The sequence below is a fragment of the Cebidichthys violaceus genome, unplaced genomic scaffold (genome assembly GCF_023349555.1).
Source record: "Cebidichthys violaceus isolate CVI_PGR_0920_01 unplaced genomic scaffold, fCebVio1.0.p SCAF_13, whole genome shotgun sequence".
Lineage (NCBI taxonomy): Eukaryota > Metazoa > Chordata > Actinopteri > Perciformes > Stichaeidae > Cebidichthys > Cebidichthys violaceus.
Window position 1 is genome coordinate 9,414,681 of NW_027176296.1, and position 21,907 is coordinate 9,436,587.

The 21,907-nt window shown below is 39.4% G+C and overlaps 1 protein-coding gene across 1 annotated transcript in view; it reads right to left on the reverse strand.

Moving 5' to 3' along the window:
* LOC137870429 (collagen alpha-1(XXIV) chain-like) overlaps nt 1-21,678 on the reverse strand; it is an 85,057-nt gene extending 63,379 nt beyond the window's left edge. The window contains exons 1-4 of the mRNA XM_068707684.1: nt 21,310-21,678; nt 13,000-13,070; nt 6,854-8,232; nt 3,880-3,933 (exon numbers count right to left, since the gene is read on the reverse strand). Of these exons, the coding sequence (XP_068563785.1) occupies nt 3,880-3,933; nt 6,854-8,232; nt 13,000-13,070; nt 21,310-21,362 (1,557 nt within the window). The 5' untranslated portion in view covers nt 21,363-21,678. The remainder of the gene's footprint in view (nt 1-3,879; nt 3,934-6,853; nt 8,233-12,999; nt 13,071-21,309) is intronic.
* Between the last annotated feature and the right edge of the window lie 229 nt (nt 21,679-21,907).

Below are 21,907 nucleotides of genomic sequence, written 5' to 3' on the forward strand. Positions count from 1 at the left end.
AAATGTTGTATCAATAAACACTATTTTGTAATTTCACTATATTATCATATTTAATTGAACCCGCTTTAAAATGACAGCTACAAGTCAAGGATGCTCATTTTGTTAAATGCCTGTTGCCTCGACTTGCATCTCTTCCTCGTCTCCTTCGCTCGCTTCTCCCTTGGGTGGGACTGAGATGCAAGGAGAGGAGGCGTATCTCCACTAACTACACCCTTCATACACTGCACATACTTTCTTCACCGTGAACTTTTGCACACGGACCAATATTTTTGCACATTCAGCACAAAACTGTACAGCCGTCTCATTCTGAAATACAGTTACATTGTACATATTTGTTATGGTATTTCAAAACAATCTTTTAAATATTTTTTGTGTAATTTTTTAACTCTTGCAGTACTTTGCCTGAATTTTTATTTCCTCATTATGTTTATTGTATTTTATCAGTATTGTTTATTGTATTATTGTACCGAGACACATTTCTTGTGAATAACCTAGTTGGCAATTAACCCTATTCTGGTTCTGTCTTAAAACGAGTCATAAGCCAGCTAAATTTCCAGCAGCAATCTGAACTAAAGAGAGATACATTTGTGACAGAAAATAGTGTCTTTGGAATAAGTGAATACTTTGGCTCTCTTTCATATCTTGCTCAGATCTCTCAATGGAAAGCACCTTGATAGTTCCACTACCACCACGTCCGTCATGGGACAGAATTCCTTGAACATCACAGGTATGCAATGAATGCACAACCCCACATGCACACGTATGCCTTGTGCATGTGTGCACATTCATATAAACACACACCATAAATGCACTACATTCCTGCACATCTGTTATCCTGCTGCTTGCAGACCACGCTTTCTCTGCACTACAGCCAAGAACCAGGAAGCAGGCTTTCCTTCTCGCCTTCTTATTCTCTCTCACTGACATTTTTTAAAGGTTCCCTTTAAGATATTCAGAGCTTTAAAGTGGCAATCCTTAAGATTTCTGTCCTGTTTGATTAATTTAGTATTTCTACTTGAGTGAAAACAATGGAATTGTGCTTAGAGTTTAGCAGTGTGAAGTCTTGTAGTTCAAACTTTTAATACATCATTGATTTATGGGAAGGCCACCACAGACACCCAGTTTGTAATACTGCAAATACATACATTTTGCAATACTTTCGTCAATGAGCCATAGAGCCTAGTGGATGCACTAGCTATGCTCTGAAATTCAAATTTAGCACCTTTTTTGTCAGTAATCTGAGCCTGGTTTCCGCAAGAGCATGTTGCCCATAAAAAATCAAATATAAGTAACTCTTAAAGTCATTATCTGTTTTTTGTAAAGTGTGATTAAAGAGTCTTAAATACTAACTTACAAAACATTTTGCTTATGTATGCCTCAAAGATATATAAAAAAACAATATATATGCTGTGATACAATAAGTTTGCAAAACAGCAATACAAAAATCACTGCAGCCCTTTCCTCTATTCCTTAATAATACTTGATTACTGTATCAATCACCAACTGAATACTTAAACTGTCTCCAACTTTAGAGATTGTTTAAAAGAAAAGAACCTCTGAAGTAAATTTGCCTGTTTCCATGACAAATGTCCATGCCAAATGGTATACCCTGGATCATAGACTCATAGTCTGATAACGTTAACAATTAGAGGTAGCAAAATAAGTCTGCTGCTCTGTGCTGAGAGAGCAAAGAAACAACCACAGTACCACACACTGCCCTCAGCTTCCCACCACGTAATGGTTCCAAGCCTCCCTCTGTCTCCACTTTATGACTTAGCCAATGGAGTTAAGAGTATGTTATGTATCAGCTATGTGCTTTCCAAGCCTTTTACTGGGAGACATGTTTTACTATCTGCCACCTCACTCTGTCTGCCAGCCCATCTTCCTGTCTATCTGCCTTCTGGTCCGCCTGTCGTGCTCTCTTAAAATACAGCAGAACAGACGTCCGCTTTCAGAAGAATTTGAATTTGATGCAGTGGGGATGCCAAAGCAGGGGGATCCAATAAAATGTTGAACCTGGCTCAACTGTTGCTGCAATGCAACATGACATCATCTGGCAAAATGCGTTGCGTTACTCTGAAACGCTGTATTTCGACTGTTAACTTTGCAATCATCGAGACAAAAGATAAAATAAAAGCTGCCTTTTTACTCCAACTTCCTGGATCATCATTATTTGTCTCAATGGTATCTTAAGCAACATGCCCCCACATATGAAACCCCTTGCACTGTTTTAACACAGGGCTTTTTTTGCTTTGTAACCCTTACTATGAGGGGAAAAGAAGCAAAAGGGAAAATGCTGCATGTTACTTTGAACTAACGTAGACTGTTAACTATTAATTGACAAAGACAACCACACACACATTGCCTACATTTAATACACAGAAAGAAACAACTATGCTCATGCACTTAAAAACAATGAGCAATGACATGTCAGTGATCATTATTCGGACACTTGGTCATTGTCTGATGTGGTTCAAAAGCAGGTGTTCAAAACTGTCAATAGGTAACCAAGCACTAACTTAATTTCTATTGCATGTTGACCCCTGAAGAGTGGCCAGCATCGCAAAAGATGTTACAATAGTCTAAATCTAAACAAAACAGCACTTTTTGTACACAATTACCTTTTCTTCTCTTTTCTGTCTCCCATGTAGGTATTTATGTTGATATTATCTGAGATCAGTCTACCAAAAAAGAATTTCAGTTCAGCTATACAGACCTCACCAGATAAAAGAGTTTTATAAAACGGGTAACTCAAATCAAGTAATCTGATTGGTTCATAGCCGTGATATAATACCCATATACCACTGTTATGACTTTGTATTTTCAGTAACACTCTGCGTCTGAGAAAGAAATGTTCAGGAGCGCAGTAGAAATACACTAACCACTGCCTCGGTAGTGATGGAGCAACATCCTCGCCAAGCCAGATAACACACATCCACCTAACAAATAAAAGCAAACCTAGTACAAGTGGTTATCAAAGCTAAAATGTGAAGATTCCATTCAGTTACATTAGGTAGCATTCATGCTCTATTCAGTAGAAATTTGTATTGGGCAAAGGTAAATTCTAATGTTATCATGACGTGTTTAAATGTAAAGTTTTTGGAAAGAAACTTCAAAATTGTTGTTTGAAAGAGATGTTTTCACAGCAATATAAAAATAGATAACAGAGAGAGAATTAAGACCTGTTTAACTACCTTACACTAGCTTTAAGCAGCTTATAATAGATAATTACTACTTTTTATCAATAAAAATAAATCGTTTATTTTCTAATAATTTGAATTGGGTGCTTTTATGCAAATAACCACTATAGATGACTCTAACAGTAAAAGGAAAAGGATAACATTTTGAAATTGTGATTTTGGGGCAGTTGAAATGATCGGGACAGTGGTGATCCATGACTCAAAACAGTGATACAATATGATCCGTAGGTTTTGTGATCCTTTGCACCTTCAAGGGCAACATACAAATTATACAAAGAGTCAAATAATTAAATCATTATCATCATTATATGAATTCAGCCAGCCCAGGAGGGCCTTTTTTATTGTGAACTTTATCATGTATTCATAAAAACCTAAAAGCTTATAATAGCTCACAACAGGCTACGAACAGGCTGCTTTGATACAATGTTATTGTTATTGTATCAAAGCTAAGGGGCATTGTTTGGCCTTTAGCTTAGCTTACCAAAGCAGAGAATGCATGAAGAGAGATAAAAGACACATATCTGGTAGTGAAAAAAAATCCTCTGTTTTAAATGTAACTTCTTTATTGAATGCCACTATCACATAGAGTGAGATGGTCAGAATGCTCCTGCTGATAAATAGTTAACAATTCATTTAAAGTATGTTCCTGTGTACCTTCCCCTTTGCGCAGGTTACTCACCCGAGAACCTCTTTTTCCTGAAGGACCAGGTAAACCAGGGGGACCAGGAGGACCCTAAATAAGAGAGACAGAGGGACAGGGAAAGAAAGAAGGTAATGTTGTAGAGAGAGAGGGAGTGAAGGGGGGAGAGATGAGAGTAGGTTAATGGCAAGCAATAACATGCAGTTCACTGTCCAGGTCCTGCAATGATGAGTATGTGCTATATTTATGTAAGAGAGCTATGAGGTTCAAAGACAGACGCCAAGTGTTTTCAACTAAAAGCTCTATTGGGAATCTCTCTGAACAGAAGGGTCAGGTTACATTCTCGAGATGAGACTGACACCACCAGCCCGTGGGTCAGTCTGTGGCATTAACAAATCCTTCTTCATGGAGAGACTGCATTTCATGTTCTGGTAATGAGACTCATGCTAAACAATATCCAATGTTTTTGTATTGTTTTGCTAGAAAAAAAACTATTATAATATCAAATACATATATTAAAAAAAATCAGAACCACAATATCCGGTAATTTCACAAAAACGTGACTCTATTAAGGGACAATTACAATTATATTAAATGATCAGCCAGCCCTAATTACTCACATTTGATACAGACAAATGCAAAAATACTGAGTCTGATCTTTTACATCAGGCATGTCAAACCTTTTACTTCTTCTTACTCGGCTTTAAATTGCCAAAGTGTAGCCGAACAGAAATACTGGATAAAGGGTAGAGTTTAAAAATACTTAGTGTAAGGCATTAGCAAGTACGCTGAATAGATTTGAGGTGTAAATTGAGTGAGAGAGATTTACGTTATATCCCATATCTTTGAAACCAAATCAGGCTGAGGCTCCACTCGAGTTGTTGAGTGTACTTGTTATATATTGTGTTTACATATTGTACATATCAAATTATTTGTTGCAGATTCAAATTTCTAAACACCATAGGGTATTCACCTTCACCGTAAACACTGTCTTCGGGGGTAAAGCAGGTTTTTGTATTGATATCCATGCATAACGCATTAAAAAAATGACCTGGCGTGTCATTTCTGATTTACAGTGGAAACATATCTCCGTTACTTGCTTAAAAATGAATTATGACAATAAGATCCAAGAATTTGAAAGATTGAATATTTGAATACTAAAAAGGCATGAGAACAAACTTTACTATATAGAAATAGCAGGACAAATAATTTTATTCTGAAAATGAAGAGTACATTTTCAGTCAAGAGTAAATTGATTCACTTAAAGGAGAGATGTATTGAATATTACACACTTGAATAGAAATTAACAATATTGCATAACATTAAGAAGTCAGCAGGAAATCCCCTTCTGGGCAAGGAAGGTATTTATTCCTCAGGCTGTTCTTTTACCCCCCAAAGGTAAGGTTCACTCTTTTAGATGAAAAACAGACATTGTGCTAATTCATTTACTATTATTTACTTTTCTGAATTGTTGCTATAACAAGAGCTCATGACAGGGTGCTCTGGAGCATCCTTAACCCCTGTCAGAGCAGATGGGCACGGAGGGAGACATGAATAAAGAAACAGTTGTGTGTTCCTCTGCACTCCCACACACAGACACATGGAAACTGTGAGCACACAACTTCGCCACAACAACAAGGCCTAAAGAAAGAGAGGCACTCATGCAGTAAACTGATAATACTCATATCTTTCGCACGTGCAGCCAAGACAAGGGTACATTTTTTCCCAATGGAGTCAATTCAAGAAGTCAAATTTCTGTTAAGTTGAATAGTAGAATGAATCATCTTTTGAACTTGTTGCATTGTGTGACATTAACTTCTCTGTTGTGGGTAGCTTAATAGCAGACCATGTAACTAAACATGCTGGGAAATACATTAAGGACGTGATGACTGACTGAAGTCTACACCTCCAAACTTATATATAATCCATATTGGACTGTTGATCATTGTTATAATCAGGTATATTGTCAAACTTGATCCAAATAATAAATAATTTGACAATCAAAAGAAAAAATTGGCTCTAGTAAAAAAAATCTTAACTGCTGTGAAGCTAAAAAAAAGGGTTAACCAGGATCATGTTTTCACCCTGCACATGCCACTGTCTAGTTATGTGGCTGCAAAACTATGAAATACTTCCCCTGAGGATGTAAACCAGCTCTTTTCAAGTTCAAACGAAGAGCCAATGACACAGAGTGAGCCACCGACCTTCAGATGACCCAGCATTCAAAGCATGCCTGCAACAAAGTGGTCAGAGTAGCCAAGACATAGACTGACAAAGAATTTAGTTATATGCCAAATTGTGACCGACTGGAAAAGTCTTTGACTGTATCTTGCTCATAATACTGCAGTACAGTGTACTCATGCTCTGAGACATGAAGATATGTTGCAACAGCTCAGTGCTGGCAAAACTGTGTTGCACCTACAGACCTGCAGGCACTTAAAGGGGATATATGGAAACTGATAGATGAGTCCAGACATCTTACATCATTACACAAACTCCTAAGTCCTAAGTCCTGACACATCTCATTCATGGAAACTTAAGCAATACCTGTAAGTCAGAACTATAAAAGCATGGCAAAGGTATCCTGACAGCCTGCTTACATCATAAGGCTAGAAGTACAGCTAATTTTTCTAGCCAGGGTATACTTCCAACCTTCAGATGAGTTTCCTCTCTAACATAAGAGTAAAAGTGGCTGCCAGTATTTCAGCAAGGGAATGACATGTTATTTTAACAACTTGTAGATACATGAAAAAAGAACAGTGCTTGGACATGCCATCACCTACAAATCACTGCACCGCTCTGCCAAAATATATTTTCATATATACTGGGTGTATGTTACAAAGCCAAATTTTACATAGCATTTTAAGTGGGATGGCCCTAAATTACCTTTGATTGTCTCATATTGCCATTTCCCTCTTGAGCATGTACAGCATTGCACTGACTTGTGTCTCAACTCTTTGAATAATGTTCCATAAACACTCATAGCTCTACTTGTCATTCATAAATTACTTACCGGAGAACCTGGCTCTCCTTTGGGGCCACGGAAACCATCTTCGTAGTCATAGAAATAGTCTGTATCCTCATACCCATAACCATATCCTCCCATGTCTACATCCTCATAGCTGCCATCCAGCTCATGCTGTTCTGAGGTGTCCACCTGATTCTCTCGGTACAAAGTGGTGCTATTGGCTCTCAGATGAGTCTTCAGGAGCTGATGAGTCTGTTGAGGCCCAGAGTGAGAGTCCCTGGAGCTGTTGATGGTGCTGTTCCTGAGTCCTTCCTTCACCCGACTTTGCCTGACTGGGGAAATCAGGCCTGGGGTGGCATCTGGAGACTGCAGGCTACCAGAGCTGATCTCTTCCTCTGTGCTGTTTTCAGAGTGATCAGTGTCCCCCTGCGGGCTACTCCCTTTTGACAACACATTTTTGTTAGTGGTGATAGTTGTGCTATAGGCGAGATCCAGAACTGCTCGTCCGCTCAGGGTGGCTAAGGTAGGGCTGTCACGCTGAAACGAAGATGAGGTGGAGTGAGCAAGGGGATCCAATTTGGAAATGTGGCTCTGATCCCTCAGATAAGGTTGTCCTGATGGGCTCAGTGTTGAATACTGCATGGCCAAATTACCTGGGGACAGTTTGAAAGCTGCTGTAGCTTTTAAGGGAGTGTGATGGGTAGCTGCTACTCCAACAAGGGGCTTTGTCAAAGGGTTGGAAGGAGGGTCATTTGCCTTAATATCCAAACTCGGATGTGGCAAAGGCAATCGGTAAGTGTCGGCCAGCCGGCACTGTGTTTTAAGGTAGTTGCAGTAGTGTGCGGCAGCTTCGGCAGAGGGATAGACATCTAGTTGGCAGACTCGACCATTAAATGCTACTGCTTTAGAGTTCATCCTGCCAAGAGTGAAGAGACCCCCAGAATCTCCCAGTGTGTGAGATCTCCCCAGGGTCTGCTCCCGCTGCTGCACTACTCCACAATCCGCGTAGAATGACACTGAGCGTGCACGAACACCAACAGCAAAAGGGTGCTGGCGCCCATCCTGCCAGTTGTAGGTGAAGTAGATGGAGGCTTTCTCTGCAGTGTAAACCACCACTCTGCGTGGCAGCAGCTGAATGCCAAAACGCAGCCTGTCCCTGCCATCTTTAACACTAAAAAGAAAAGCATTGTTTGCTCGCCAGGAGCTCAGGCTAACCACAACAGAGAACTCCTCGCCAATCTCAGGTGGGAACAGACTGGCTGCCGGAGCCTCATAGAGGGAGTTTGAGTCGAATATTACCCCATATCCAGAAACAGGAAGATTGAAAGGTGAGGGAACAGTGGTGTGAGTAGTTGAAGGTGGGCTTGTCCTCTTTTCTGTGCTGCTTCGAGCTGAAAGCCCCAGTCGATAGAGGATATCCACTCCTGAAGGACAGAGGAGACAATGGTAAGTTTAAGATGCCTAAACTGGATCACAAAGCAGATAGGCTTTGGTTAAATAGTTTCTAAAACAACTAAACATGTCCTGGACTTCTGTTAAGGTACTCACTTTTGTAAAAAATGGACAATTTATTTCAAGTTAAATTCACCAAAACAAGTTTGAATTGTTTTGGAATACAATTTCTTTGATGTCTTGTTGTTGAATTGAGATTGGTACTCGGAGTGGATCATGAGAAATGCACAATAGTTAATTGTAACAATAGAGGACAACCTATCTACATAACTCTACCAACCCAAAATAGCAATAATATTAAAAGAAAAGATATTAAGACAGGTAGCTCTGCGATCTATGCAACAGTCTAATTCCATGTAATTGTGAAGATTACTGTGTAGGACTTGTAATTACTTCAAGTCTTACTGGGGACCATGTTTTCTCTCCCTCTCTCTCTTCGTATGTTTCCCGTCTCTTCTACTACTTCTCTAAACTTATTTGACTGGGCTGTTTAACAAAAAGTCAATTTCTAGAACAACAAAACTGAACTTTTAAACCAAATTACAAACTATTAGATTGATACAAGAATAGACAAAAAAGAGCAAATACTAATGGTAATGTAATTGAGAGACTTTTTATTGGATTACAACGATCCTTAGGAAACATCTAGCATTTAAGATCATAAACCAAAAAAATACAAAAATCTTTTAATTAGCCTGACAAAATATAGCCAGATTCAGCATATTGTAGTTACAGGGGGCAACACAATTCCATTGCTATGTATAATGTCTGTGTTTATATTCGAATTTGCAATACCAAAGTTGATGTTGTACCTAGGGTGTTGGATGTTGGCATGAATAAACATACAACTTAACACAGTGACTGATCTACATAGGGAAATAATTAGGACGTGCTGATACAGGCTGCTATGTGAACATGTGCCAACGCCAAACATCAACAAGCAATGCTATTCCAGTGTCACCTCTGGCGTGTGTTATCATGACAAAACATAGTTTAAAGACCTCATCTGGGATTCCTCCTGGAGAAAGTTGTAGTGTGTGATCCCCTGTCAGTCAAGTTGCGTGAAAACCACAACAACTTCAAGACTCACAATTACAAGACAGTGTGAACAGCGATCTGACAACTTCAAAAGTCGTGGAGTGTGAATTTGGCTTTAGATGTCTTTTGTGAAAAAGTAATGGTGAAGTGAAGATTTTGTTCGAGAGTTGACAACAAGGACCAACAAGAAACATGGGGAGTAACGCGGGAAAACGCACATGATATCTGTAGATATTGTTGCAATTCTCACTGATCACAGGTTTAATAAATGTCCTTCTTCAAATAAAAAAAAAAAAAAGTCACTGGTCACTGGCTGTCCTATGATGCTGGTGACCCCTCCCAGTTATTCTCCTGGAGTAGTTACCAGAAAGGCAGCTGTGGCCCAGATGAGTGGAAGGGACTCGAGAAAGGATGGGGCCTAACTAAGACAAGGGAAACCAGTCCATACAGCCTTTTTGAATCAATCTGCCACCAGAGATTCATGAGATCAGCATTCCTCCTAATGGTCTTGTCATTCTTTTCCCATGCCCACAGGTAACAGATGTTTTATGTTAAGTCACACATTATTTGGAGACAGAGGAAGTTCCGTGCAGTGTTGGCTTTGAAAGAAAGCAATAGACATATGTGTCACACGTGTCACATTACGTCAGTATTGAGAAGTAATAGTTGTGAATCAGAAATGGGTCGGCCAATTAAGAAGCTGCCCTGACCTGTGTGCCTGTGTTTATGATCACTTGCAAAAGAAAGAGGGAGAGATTGAAAAGAAATACAATGTGAGTGTATGCATCTATGAGCATACTGCCTGACTGAGGCAGCAGCAATATGGAAGCCTAAGAACAGGGAAGCTTCTAAAGCCTGTGTGTTTGTGTGTGCGTATGTGTGAGTTTTAGTGGGCAGATCTCAGGGACAGCTTGAAGTATTTTTCATTGCTAATCAAGAAACACCACCTTTCTTTGAAGCAACTCCTCTCCTGATTTGTTTTATTACTGAAGGGGAACTGAATGCACTAACTCAACCAGTGATCTGCACCTACAGAGCCAACATTTTAATTGACTTATTGTCTTCTATCATATATTTTACCTGAACATAGGTTAAAACATATTTGAAAGGTTGGTTTTAAACTGAGAGCATTGTGGGTTCACACTGTTAACAACCATTCAGACTGCAGACATTACAAAATTTAAAAATATAAAAAAGAAGACATCAAAGCTATAACATACCTATTTCCGATGAGTTGCACATGTAAACATTTGACCTTTAACCTTGGTCAGGGATTAAATCAAACTGTCAATAACTTCAGAAATTCAGAAATGTCAACTGTAGGAATGTTTGAACAGGTAACCAGATGGTGACTTTGTATCAGGAATAACTGTACAAGAAAGCAGCATGAATTTAAGCATTTTATCAGTCACATACTGTAAGTTTAAAATGTTTAAAAAGGTCACATTTAGACAAGCGTGCCGCATGATAGTTTTGCCTTGACACAGCGGCACAGACAGCGATGTCACAGCCACGGCCACACACACACACAAGACGTCGGTGTGGAAGTTCTTCTGCGCAAGAGAAGAAGACATAAAGCTCGCAATTTGTCACAACTGCAAGTCCAATATAAGTCATGGATGAACTACTTTAAAAAAACATTTGGAACATGTAATATCACATTATCATTTTGCCATTCATCCCCATGCATGCAGCTCAGAGTAATCACAGCTTTTAACAGAGCAAACAGTTAACATGAACAAAGGTTTCATTGACTTGGCTGGCGGGAAACTGTTGGTGACACTAGCGCTAAGCAGCTTATAATACATAATTAAAACTATTAATGCCAAGAATGTTTTTTTTTAATCAAAGCAACTATTTAAATTAAAATACAATAATTAATTTCCTAATCATTTCAATTGTGTGTTTTTATGTTTTTATGCATGACAATAACTCTGACTTTGAGCGGGTTAACTTTTTTTTCTGGACGGTTCCGGGAACGTGGTGCTGAAAAAAGTTAGTCTAGAGCCTTGCTGTCAATTATAGTAAATCTGAATCAGCAGGTCAGACTTTAAAAAAAATCTAAATCGGCCGAGAAAATTGCATCTATATTTACTGAATTTGCCAGACATACCTGATCAACATTCAAGACTTTGTCACTGTCACGATGCAATGTATTACTGTATGCTAGAACAATACAAGCAAGAAAAGTGTCCACTTATACTTTTGTGTAGTTGCTGCCTCATGTTACCTTAAAAATGATCCCAATCATTTCCACATAGTGATATACGTATATATAAAACTGAAAAAAGGAGCATTGTTATGGGATTAGTGCTTGTTATCAGGTAGTACCCTGAATTTAGGTGTCAGAATCACTAAACTGAGAGAACAGTAGGATCAGTACATCACTACTATTGAAAAGATGGACACTCAAAATGATGTTAATAAAGTAAAACCTTTTGAAACCACACTGGACAATCTCAGAAATGCAATTGCCTCAAGCATAAATCAGGCTATTATTATTACTTTTGAAAGTTCACATTTCGGAAATATCAGGTAATCTCACAAGAGCAACAGTATCTTGGTATGTGGCCTATACTGTGTGTGCCAACAGGTATAAGTTACTGTATCTGAGAAAAAGAGCGTATAGCAAATATCTGTATGAAAGTTCGGGTTGGAGGAGGTGAAGGATTTCTGAGGGTACAAGTTTTAATACAGCTACAGCAAGTAGATGGCTGCTGCAGAAGTTCACATTCTCAAAAATGTATATTGGAAATCCCAGAAATGCATTTTTCAGCAAGGGCATAATGTAGTAATATAGCATAGTACATTTGCCTTTAAGGTACTCAACTTATCAGATAAATACTGTACAGCTAGTAGGAGTAGAAGTACTTTTTGGGGAAAAGTGGATTCCACTAGTTTAGTTTCTGATATATTCAACACTAAAAACAGTGAAAGAAGCGTTCTTATTCTGTTTCAGTGCTTTGGAGGGAGGTAGGGAAAGAGGGTGAAACAGAGAGAGAAAGTGTGATAAACATAAATAAGACATATGGTACACCATCCTGAATGTTGTTTTGCAGGATTTATAGTCCTGCAGCCCAGGCAGAGAGACAATCTATCTGCAGCTGATCTAAGCACGCACTGAGATGTCCTTGACATTCTTAGCCCGAGGTAAAGTCAGCCCAGATTCCAATTAACCTGTCTCATATGTGAAGACAAGCTGCTCTAGCACTCTGTGTGCATTCCTCCTCCCCTCGTTATGATGGATTGATCCTGCTAGGAGTGGGCTCATGACAATGATGAAATAAGGGGAGGGAACCTTGAGGCGGTTTGTTTCCTCTGTGCAAGGGGAAATAGACAATGCACACATATGTGGAGATGTGAGGAATATTGAGGATTCATTGAGAGGTCAACCTTAAGTTAAGTGTGCATACACTATCTGGTATTTCTGGCAGAGGGCCCAGTGATATAACCCGTCAACAAATTCACAGAGTGCAACCCGTGGAATAAAGACATATCAGTTTTCTTTACATTCTGTTGAAACCAATTATTGCAGAAACCTCTGAATGTCAAAAGATGGCTGAAGTTCTAAAAACTGACTGTAGATATGGCTGCATGATCAAATGTCAGAAAGAGTAGTTCACAAAGACATAAAGAAAGATGGGGGCCTTTATATAAAACGAGTACACGTGATATTCATGTATTAGGGTTCAGCTGTTTACCTTGAGCTAGGTAGTCTTCTTCTCCAGAGAGTACTGCTGAGCATACTGACAGGAGCAGGATAAAGTTCCACCTAGAGGGACACAAACACAAGTTTAGCTCATTTTAATTGCAATCTATTGAAAGTTTGAAACAGAGTAATGTAGGCAGATGTTCCAGTCAGTAATTGTGTCAAGCTAATGAAGAACAAGTCAAATAATAAATCAGCTCCACAAGGAACACTTGTCTCTTGTTGAGGTTTTGTTTCAGTCACAATTGAAATATGGAGAAAAACACCAATGACTATAAATTGACTATTTTTTTCTATTCAGTCATTAGCTATTAAAAGTGTATCCTTATCCTGCCAACATAGGGAGAGTCTCCCTGAAATCAGCAATTTAGAGTAGAAGGCACGGGCCTCTTGAGTGATGAGGTTAAGATTGCCTGATGGCCTACGTCTTGAAACTAGAACATAAGTGGCATGTTACTGTTTATAAGTGCCAGAAGACAGTATACCAAAACCGACAGTGGCATACCACTCAGACTAGCCACATGCCACTAGAACAAGAGTGGCATGTTATCCCAGCTAGCGGTTGGATCATTTTTTTTAAATATTGCTTATTCTTGCTAGTTTCTCAATATTACTAACCCTGCATTAACGTTTCTCGCATCGGTTGTTTGACATGTCATAGCAGGAAAAACATAGACGTAATCGATAACAGGAATGATGACCATGTTCAATTTAGGTAAGTCAGTAAACAATGATGTTGAATCAGCATGCACAATACACAAACTCAAACACCTAAAGCTAACTGAGAGCAGTCGTTATTAACGATATTGCCTAACTGCACCTGTGATTGCCAAAATGTCTACTATAACTTATCTTGAGTAAATTAATTTAAAAAAACCGCAGCTGTTAAATATATTGCCTACCACCACCACCTATGAACACAGAAGTTGTACCTCCTCTCGTACTTTATGAAGAGTTGGTAATCAGAATTAGAATCAGAATCAGATTTATTGGCCATGTACGTGTACGCATACAAGGAATTTGACTCCGGTTTTCACGTTGCTTTCAACGTACATACATAGAATATACAAATAAACAAGAAAAATATAAAAAATAAAAACAAGGACATTAAAGACAACAAAGTAGAACAGAGGTAAGCATAAACATTTGTAACATTCACATATTAACGTTATATGAGATGGCACAAAGAATAGACCTTGACTAGCCTGCCATAACGGTCGTTAATTGAACGTTCATACAACAGTAAAAGCCAACGGTAAGGGTAGCTAGGCGTTAGCTACTTGACAACCTTAACTAACCCCAACATTAGTTAACATTGACAAAACTAATTTATCAAAGTCAAGTGTGTTCTGACTGTGACCTATAGTTTTCACCAGCATGCAGGTAATTCGCTACCTTGCGCAGTGATTTAGAACGTCTGGGTTTGTGGGGTCCTGTGTGTGCTTGAGGCCAATTAAAAACAAGCATGATAGAATAATTTATGACAGTGGCTTGAACAACGTCTAACAATGTTATGACATTGTTCACATTGGGTAGACACACCATGGACAAAATAAAGGAAGAAAACCTTATGCAATGTGATGGTAAACACAAGCAGAGGAAATTATTACCATAAATATACAAAACAAATGTATTTCATGTTGTAAACCACACAATGAATCTAAACTTTATACATTAAATGTAATTATAGGCTCACTGGCTAATGGTAAACATTAATGCTGAAATTATTTGTAAATTCATTAGTCAATTGACCAAAAAACGTATTGGTAACAATTTTCATAATCATTAATCGTTTATATCATTGTGTATTGAATACCTTTGGATTTGGGCATTTTATTGGACATACTAATTGATAATGAAAGTAAAAGTCAGCCCAAGACCACACTGAGTTGAAATCAGTTGTTGGAACACGTATAAAGAAGCGGTATTCCGTTAAAAGACAACCTAACTCAGGCGTTTTATGTCGGGAAATATAGTGACAAGTCATGCAGGGAGCATTTCAGTGTCATGCTTTACTGTTCACAGACAATCATGGATTTTGGGCATGCCTCAGCAAAGCTTTGACCACAAAGAGGGAAATCCCCAGCTGAAATTTAGACAGAGAAGAGCCACGCCTGCTTTTCAAGATTATTATTTATTTAACTTGTAAAGAACACTTTGCCTCATCGATCTTCATTCTCATTCCCTTGTTCAATGTCTTTTAAATATAAAATAAGACAGTAATCTGCTTATATATTCTGAAAAGCCACACATACCATACATAATAATACAGTGATTTTACTTCAATTCAAAAAACGTCTTTATATACTACTGCTTTGACTGCTATTGAAAAATGTCATCATGCTAAAAACAGAAAAAGCACATCTTGTTAAACACTTATAATTGAAAGAAACAAATTATTTAATCTGTATACACAAATTTATATTCACGCAAAGAGATGTTGGGACCTATGTGTAACTCATATATGACTGCATATTGTGACCGTATTCTATCATCGCTAGAACTTCAATACTTTGACCCTCACTGACCCCACCTCTAGGTGGCAGTGCCCACCATATAGCTAGGAGGGCAGCTTGTGCTGTGCACCATCAGTAAAAAGCCAAAAGAAATGTAAATAAACCCAGTGCAGTGTATATTCACACGTCACATTGACATTCATTTCCACTTATTCAGATAAGATTTTCACATACATATTACGTATGTATGTAACATATGAGTTTTAAATGGGGAGCATGTGCAATGTTTGTAATTCAGAGGCCAGCGATTACACAGACCACCATGCGCAAATGTCCCCACCTGTCTTCAGTCTTTATTCAATGAAATCTCTAAAACTAAAGCAACAGCAGAACATTTCATCCTCGTTATACACTCTCACCATCCGTGCTGTGGGTAACCTAAATATATAATGCAGTCTAACATTTACTGACATTGTCAACCAGTATAGGGGTGTGAAAAAGTAAAGCAAGATATGTAGCAGTGTCTTTAACCACTGAAAATGTGCCAGTTTTAGTATTAAACCATACTGGTACAGATTGGATGTAAGGGTAATATACTGACTAAAATAATATCAACCCTAGCTTTACAAAAACGAATACCACAGGTGAGCATAATAATTAGCTAATACACCAAGCCATTAAACCTAAAAAATGGAATAATAACTTTTTTGTAAATGTGGGGAAACTTTGCATACAAACTAAAATATGATCCAATATTTGGATTTTGCTTTAAACAGTAGTCCTCGTCATTGACATGCCATCTCTTTTCTCCCACTACACACTTTACAGAACAATTACAGACTGCTTCAAAGCATACTCTGTACATTCAAACCAAATCAATCACATCGACAGTCCTGGATGCAGTAACAGCTGCTGACACAACTTGAAGGGGCTTTTGGCAACTAGCAGTATGATTGTCAGCGGTGGTAGGGCAAAAGACAGGAGGAGACTGTAGTTCTGCTATTTTAATATGCAGTTACGTAAGAGTGCTATCAATCACCGGGTGCTGTCGCACCTTAGAAATGTAGGGATTATTATGGCTACAAACATCATAGTTGCTGTCTCACAAACATCTCGCCTTCATGGCCTTAGAGGACAAGATTAACCCGGCAAAGAGGCTACCAGTAGTGTTTGTGTGGCCCTGCTGGATGGAAAGCCACAGACAGGCAACCATGTCTGTCTTCCCAGAGCAATGTGGCCCTGCAGATTTGAGCAAAACAAAGAGAAACAGATGCAGGCAGAGAAAAGAATGAGAGAAAGAGAGAAAGAAAGAGCTGAAGAAAAAAAGACAACAAGAGAAAAAGGAAAGAAAAAGATTGAGCGCAAGTAGAAACACTATGGGCAGTGTCTGTCACCTGTTCCCCATCGAGAAAGTGGTGCGACATTCCACTATCGGGAACAGACATATCCCTGAAGCAGGAAAATGCAACAGAGAAAAACGAGGGGGGAATATATGATTACAATCATTCATCTGTTGAGAGAGGATGAAACTGACATTTATGAAGCCAATGACGAGCTGGTTCTGCATTAAAGTTGGCAGGGTTTAAAAGTAGACCAAAAAAGAAAAAGAAAAAAACTAAATATAACGTAGTGTAACATTCCCTTTTGGAGTGTCAAGTGGGGCCATCTGATGCTGATTCAGACAGCTTTTTCTGCCCGTCTGTCACACAGTCTCCCTGTTAAGGGCTATTTAAGGAATCCCTGAGACTCATCAACCGAACAGACTCAGGTCATCGCTTCTGCACATCTACAGCGAGGCAGTTACCTTAATCCTAGCATCTACCATCCTTCCATCTCAGCATCAGTTGGTGAACTTTGTGAGACCTTTTTTAAAGGTTTTTTATTTAGTTATATGCAAACAGGAAGGAAGCAAAAGAACTGAGTTCCTCGTGCCCAGAACATAGGCTACAGGCAGAGCCACCAGTTTCATTGTTGCTTTATTAAATCCTGTGGTAAATACCAGTCTAAGTGACAGCACACTATGACATACTTTCCAGCCCTTGCAGTTAATGGAAAAGACTGCTGAAAGAAAGACAAAGCTCCCCAAACACTGCTCTGTTGACTGAGGGAAATGCCACTACGTGGGGAGTGGGTGTCATGTCAAGACTATAAATAATCCCAATTTAAAACTCCTCTCTGCAATGAATCATTCCAGCGGTAACAGATCTTGCCTTTCTCCTCTCAAAATTAGCTTGGATCCCTCACAATGGTTCATTCAACTGAGGAAAAAAGCTGAGGGGCAAATGGAGAGGTGCAGTGCTTCATCTGGTTTGGCAAATAGAGCAATGTCACTTAAGGTCTGTTTACAGTCCTCATAAGGAGAAGGAAACCATTTTCTTACTTTCATCGTTGATGTCTGTCAGGGGGTGACTTTGTGAGCAGTGACGTTCACAGTACAATGTTTACATGTCTCCTTTGGCAGGCCACTTACTAAATCCATTAGTATCAACAAAGTATGTAAAGCTGTTAATCTACCCAAACAACTCTAACATGTTTGCCTTCTTGAGGGAATAAACAGAACGGAAGGTGTACGCGTAAAATTGCTGTTGATCTGTGTTGGGGGTAAAAACCATGTACAACAGCAGCTCCTCTTTACTTCGCCTTTGGTGGAAAGGTTCTCTGACATGTTGGACTATCTAAACAAACACGATGGGAGTCACCTTGATTGACCTGTCACATTTCATCCCCTTCTGTTGACTTTAAAAACATTGTTTCTGCCCTCATAAAAGTACAAGAGTAGATGCAGTACTCTTTAGAAGTACTCCACATGGAGTCATCATCCAGAAAATTGAGGTTTATAGAGCTTGACCTTGGAGCATTTGCCTAACCCCCACTGTTATATACAATTCATGGCAAAAATATAGCTCAGTTGAGCCCACGTTTCAAATAGAGTGGGATTCAAACAGATGCAAACATCTGAATGTCTTGCTAATCAGGTGTTCTGTTACTGCACGCTTTCGCTTCTCAGTCTCGACCAAAGAATTCCTGGACATGAGCAAGTAACTGATCCACAGCCAATATATGTTCCTACTGGCCATGTTTCAGCTTTAGCACCTGTATCCTGGTCATAATTACTTCATTATGGAAGCACTAAGAGGGCTTATCTTCTTCTTGTGTCTAAACAGCCGTGAGCGAAAATTAGCAGGTCAACAAGTTTCCATGTTTAAATTGGCCATTTGATGTTCTCTCTCAGGCTAAAGATCGAAATACTTTGCAGATCTGGTGCACTTCCAAACTACTCCAAGCAACTCGTGAATAAAACTATTCATCTTATTTCCTAAGAGCACAGGTGTCTTAATTGACAAAGAGTCAAGCCTGGTGCGTGTTTGTGCTCACTTAGATGGGTGACTGGAGTCAAGAGGTCACCGCAGACCAGAGTAAAGATTGACTTAGTCCACAAGACAGCGAGCAGACAAAGAGCTGTGAGTAAACCTCCACTGGCATTTAATAGTTTGCCTTTTTCCTGTTGCGGGGGGGACCTGCAGATGTTAGGAGGGCTAAATACACTCACTCTCACAGACAGGCCAAAATCCCTGCAGGCAATGGTGTGGAGAAGGTGACTGTATGGCAGCAAGAGAAAAAGGGCAGGCTGTGATTACACATTTGCTTACATGAGTGAATACTCTGATATGAAAAAATTTAAATAACAACAATAATAATAACAACGCTACCTCAGCAGTGCTTTTCCTATCAACAGCTCCTCACCATGGGCAGAAATTAGGTCACAATAGAAAGGTTTGCATTGGGGTCTGTAGATTATCCTGAGTAACAAACACTCACCTTTATTGTAATGGGGTGGTGCATAAGTCTTAGCGTAAATGTAAAAAAAAAAAAAAAAAAGTAAACTAGCTCCATAGATAAATACCAATCATTGAGACATTTTTTTTTTTATTTAGGGGTGGACTGCTCTTTATCTTCAGCCTCATGTCATACCACCCATATAGGATTCAACTGAGCTTGTGACTCTTATTGGCCAAAGATTACAGACTCTTTAGCTTAAAATACATGGAAAACAAAACAAACGATTTGAGGCCATAATCACAGTAAGTATGATGATAGCCCCATGACGAGCTACAGTATCTGTACTTAACGACAACAAGAGTTGGAGAGTAGTTCTTCACTGTAGACTTGTTGGTGGTCCAGTCAAATAAGAAGAGTGTGTTCATTGATATTTGAATCCTCATATAAATAAACTATATCTTGAGTGTTATGTCTCCTTAGGGTACCCTCTTTAGTTTTTATTGATGTTCACAATAAAAGAGAAACCCTGTATCCAACAACTTAGCAACATACTGAACACACCTTTCATTAAAACACAGGTGCACCACACAGTAGCTGAATCACACTTAATGTAATTGTTAGCTAACCACTGTGTCAGAGCACAAGGCAAAAAACAGTCCACCTCATCATCCATCATTACATTTACCATTTTTATCAGCCATTAGTCTAGATCCCCTCCTCCAAAGCATAGCTCATCTCCACTTCCTGAAAAACTTGCATCATCAAGTTATCATGGGAAGCTCCAACCAGCATTGAGGAGACAGCATGCTCTCACTAAAGTGTACAGTATGTGAGTAGCTGTGAGTCTCTGCAGCTCTACAGTCCAACCACCACCAGCAATGGAGCAGCAATACTTGCAACAGTGGGTGATTGTCTGGAGCTCAGGAGCCAGTCAACCACTGATGCATACACATTAACTCTCCCAGTGAATTTAAGGGAGGCCATGATTGTTCTCAGTTAACCCAGTTCTCCCGTAAGGCTCTCATTTTCACTGCCAAGGAGAAAAACAAAACATCTCTCAGGATTTCAGGTTGACTTTGTTTTCCATCGAGCAAACACTATCAGCGGAGAACAACAGAATGCTTTGTGAGCTCAGCTCTCTTTAGATCGTATCTGGAAAAAACTCATAATAGAGTACAGACAACCTGGAGTCACTTCTGATGAAAGAAAATACATTTCCTGTTAAGTAGCCTATGGAGGCGTGCACAATTCTGTAGCTCCACAGTCCCAGCTGAATGTAACAGGACAACAAAACCTGCATGCAGGATGTCAATAATAAACACTTCCATGAGGAATGTTAAGGTTTAAAGGCACTGAATCAATTTCTCCCCCCATTTAAGGCAAACGCTATGACAGAGTTTGATTAATGTGTTAGATCTTAAGTCTGTGACAGTTTCTGTTATGCTTGTCATCATAGAGCACAACAGGGAATTATCACTGAGATGCTGAGTAAGCATCATTGCTTCCAAGCCATTTTCAGTGTTTATTTCCCAGCTTATGTGAAAGGGTGTTCAGCAGTGGACCACATGGTATTCAGACAATAATGGAGGAGATCCCAGGCTGCATGTTCATGAGGCTAGTTCAAAGCCAAGACCTGCACTTACTAAGATGTCAGCTACATTCATCAAGATAAACTCAGCATGAAAAAGAAGTTCACAGTAAATATTCGTATTATGTGCAGCTGTAGTGTGGCTTGTATGATTATTGTGCAGAACTGAGGGACGAAAAGTCAACAGAAACAAAAGGATCTAATTGAAAACAGCCAAAACTGAAAAACAATATTAAACGACCAATCATTTCAATATTAAACTCTATGCATTTATCGTATTGACCGAATTGAAAATACTGTATTTTCAGTCACGTTTTGGTGACAAACCCTGTATATTTGCAAGGACTTTGCTTAGTCAAATGGCGTAAATAAGTCCCCCAGTTGCCATTTTATAAGAAAATCTGTCCCAGGAACAGTTTCAAATGTACATAGGTGGCCTAACATCTGCATACTATTAAACCAATAGTTGCCCACTTACGTTGCTGCCGCGGAAACGTGTCCACTCCTTGTCCGTTGAGCTCCTAAATGCATTTGTATGCATTTGTCCAGGCAGCAGAGATCTGGGTGAAAACAGAATCACACTCAAGAGGATACCTGCTCATGGGCTAGCCCTTTGGTAACAGCCAAAGGAAGCGTAAAGTGGACGGATGAGTTCTGCCACCTCAGAATTTCCTCATCGTATCGCAGTCCGGAGGAGAGATCTCTCCCACTCTTCTCAGATCCTTTGCGCTCTGCGGCGCACAGTGATCCGACTATTTCTATCCAAAGTGGAGACGCGCAACAGTTGCATGGAAAAGTTGGCTTGGAGGACCGCAGGAGAGTTAACTCAACTGCTGTGTGCGATACAGAGTCACAGCTCGACTGCTTCTCACTGAGTGGTTTCCAACACAACAGCAGATCCAGCTCTGAGCGTCTTTACCCCCAGGCGGTGGTTTCTGCTATGTGCCTTGACTTGCACTGATGCAAGGGGATCCGTATTCACTCCGACACAACTCCTACCGGCCGGTGGTGTTGAATTTCACCAGTTACGGGCTCGTGACATCACGGATAGACTTTTGGCTCGTGTTAATCAATGG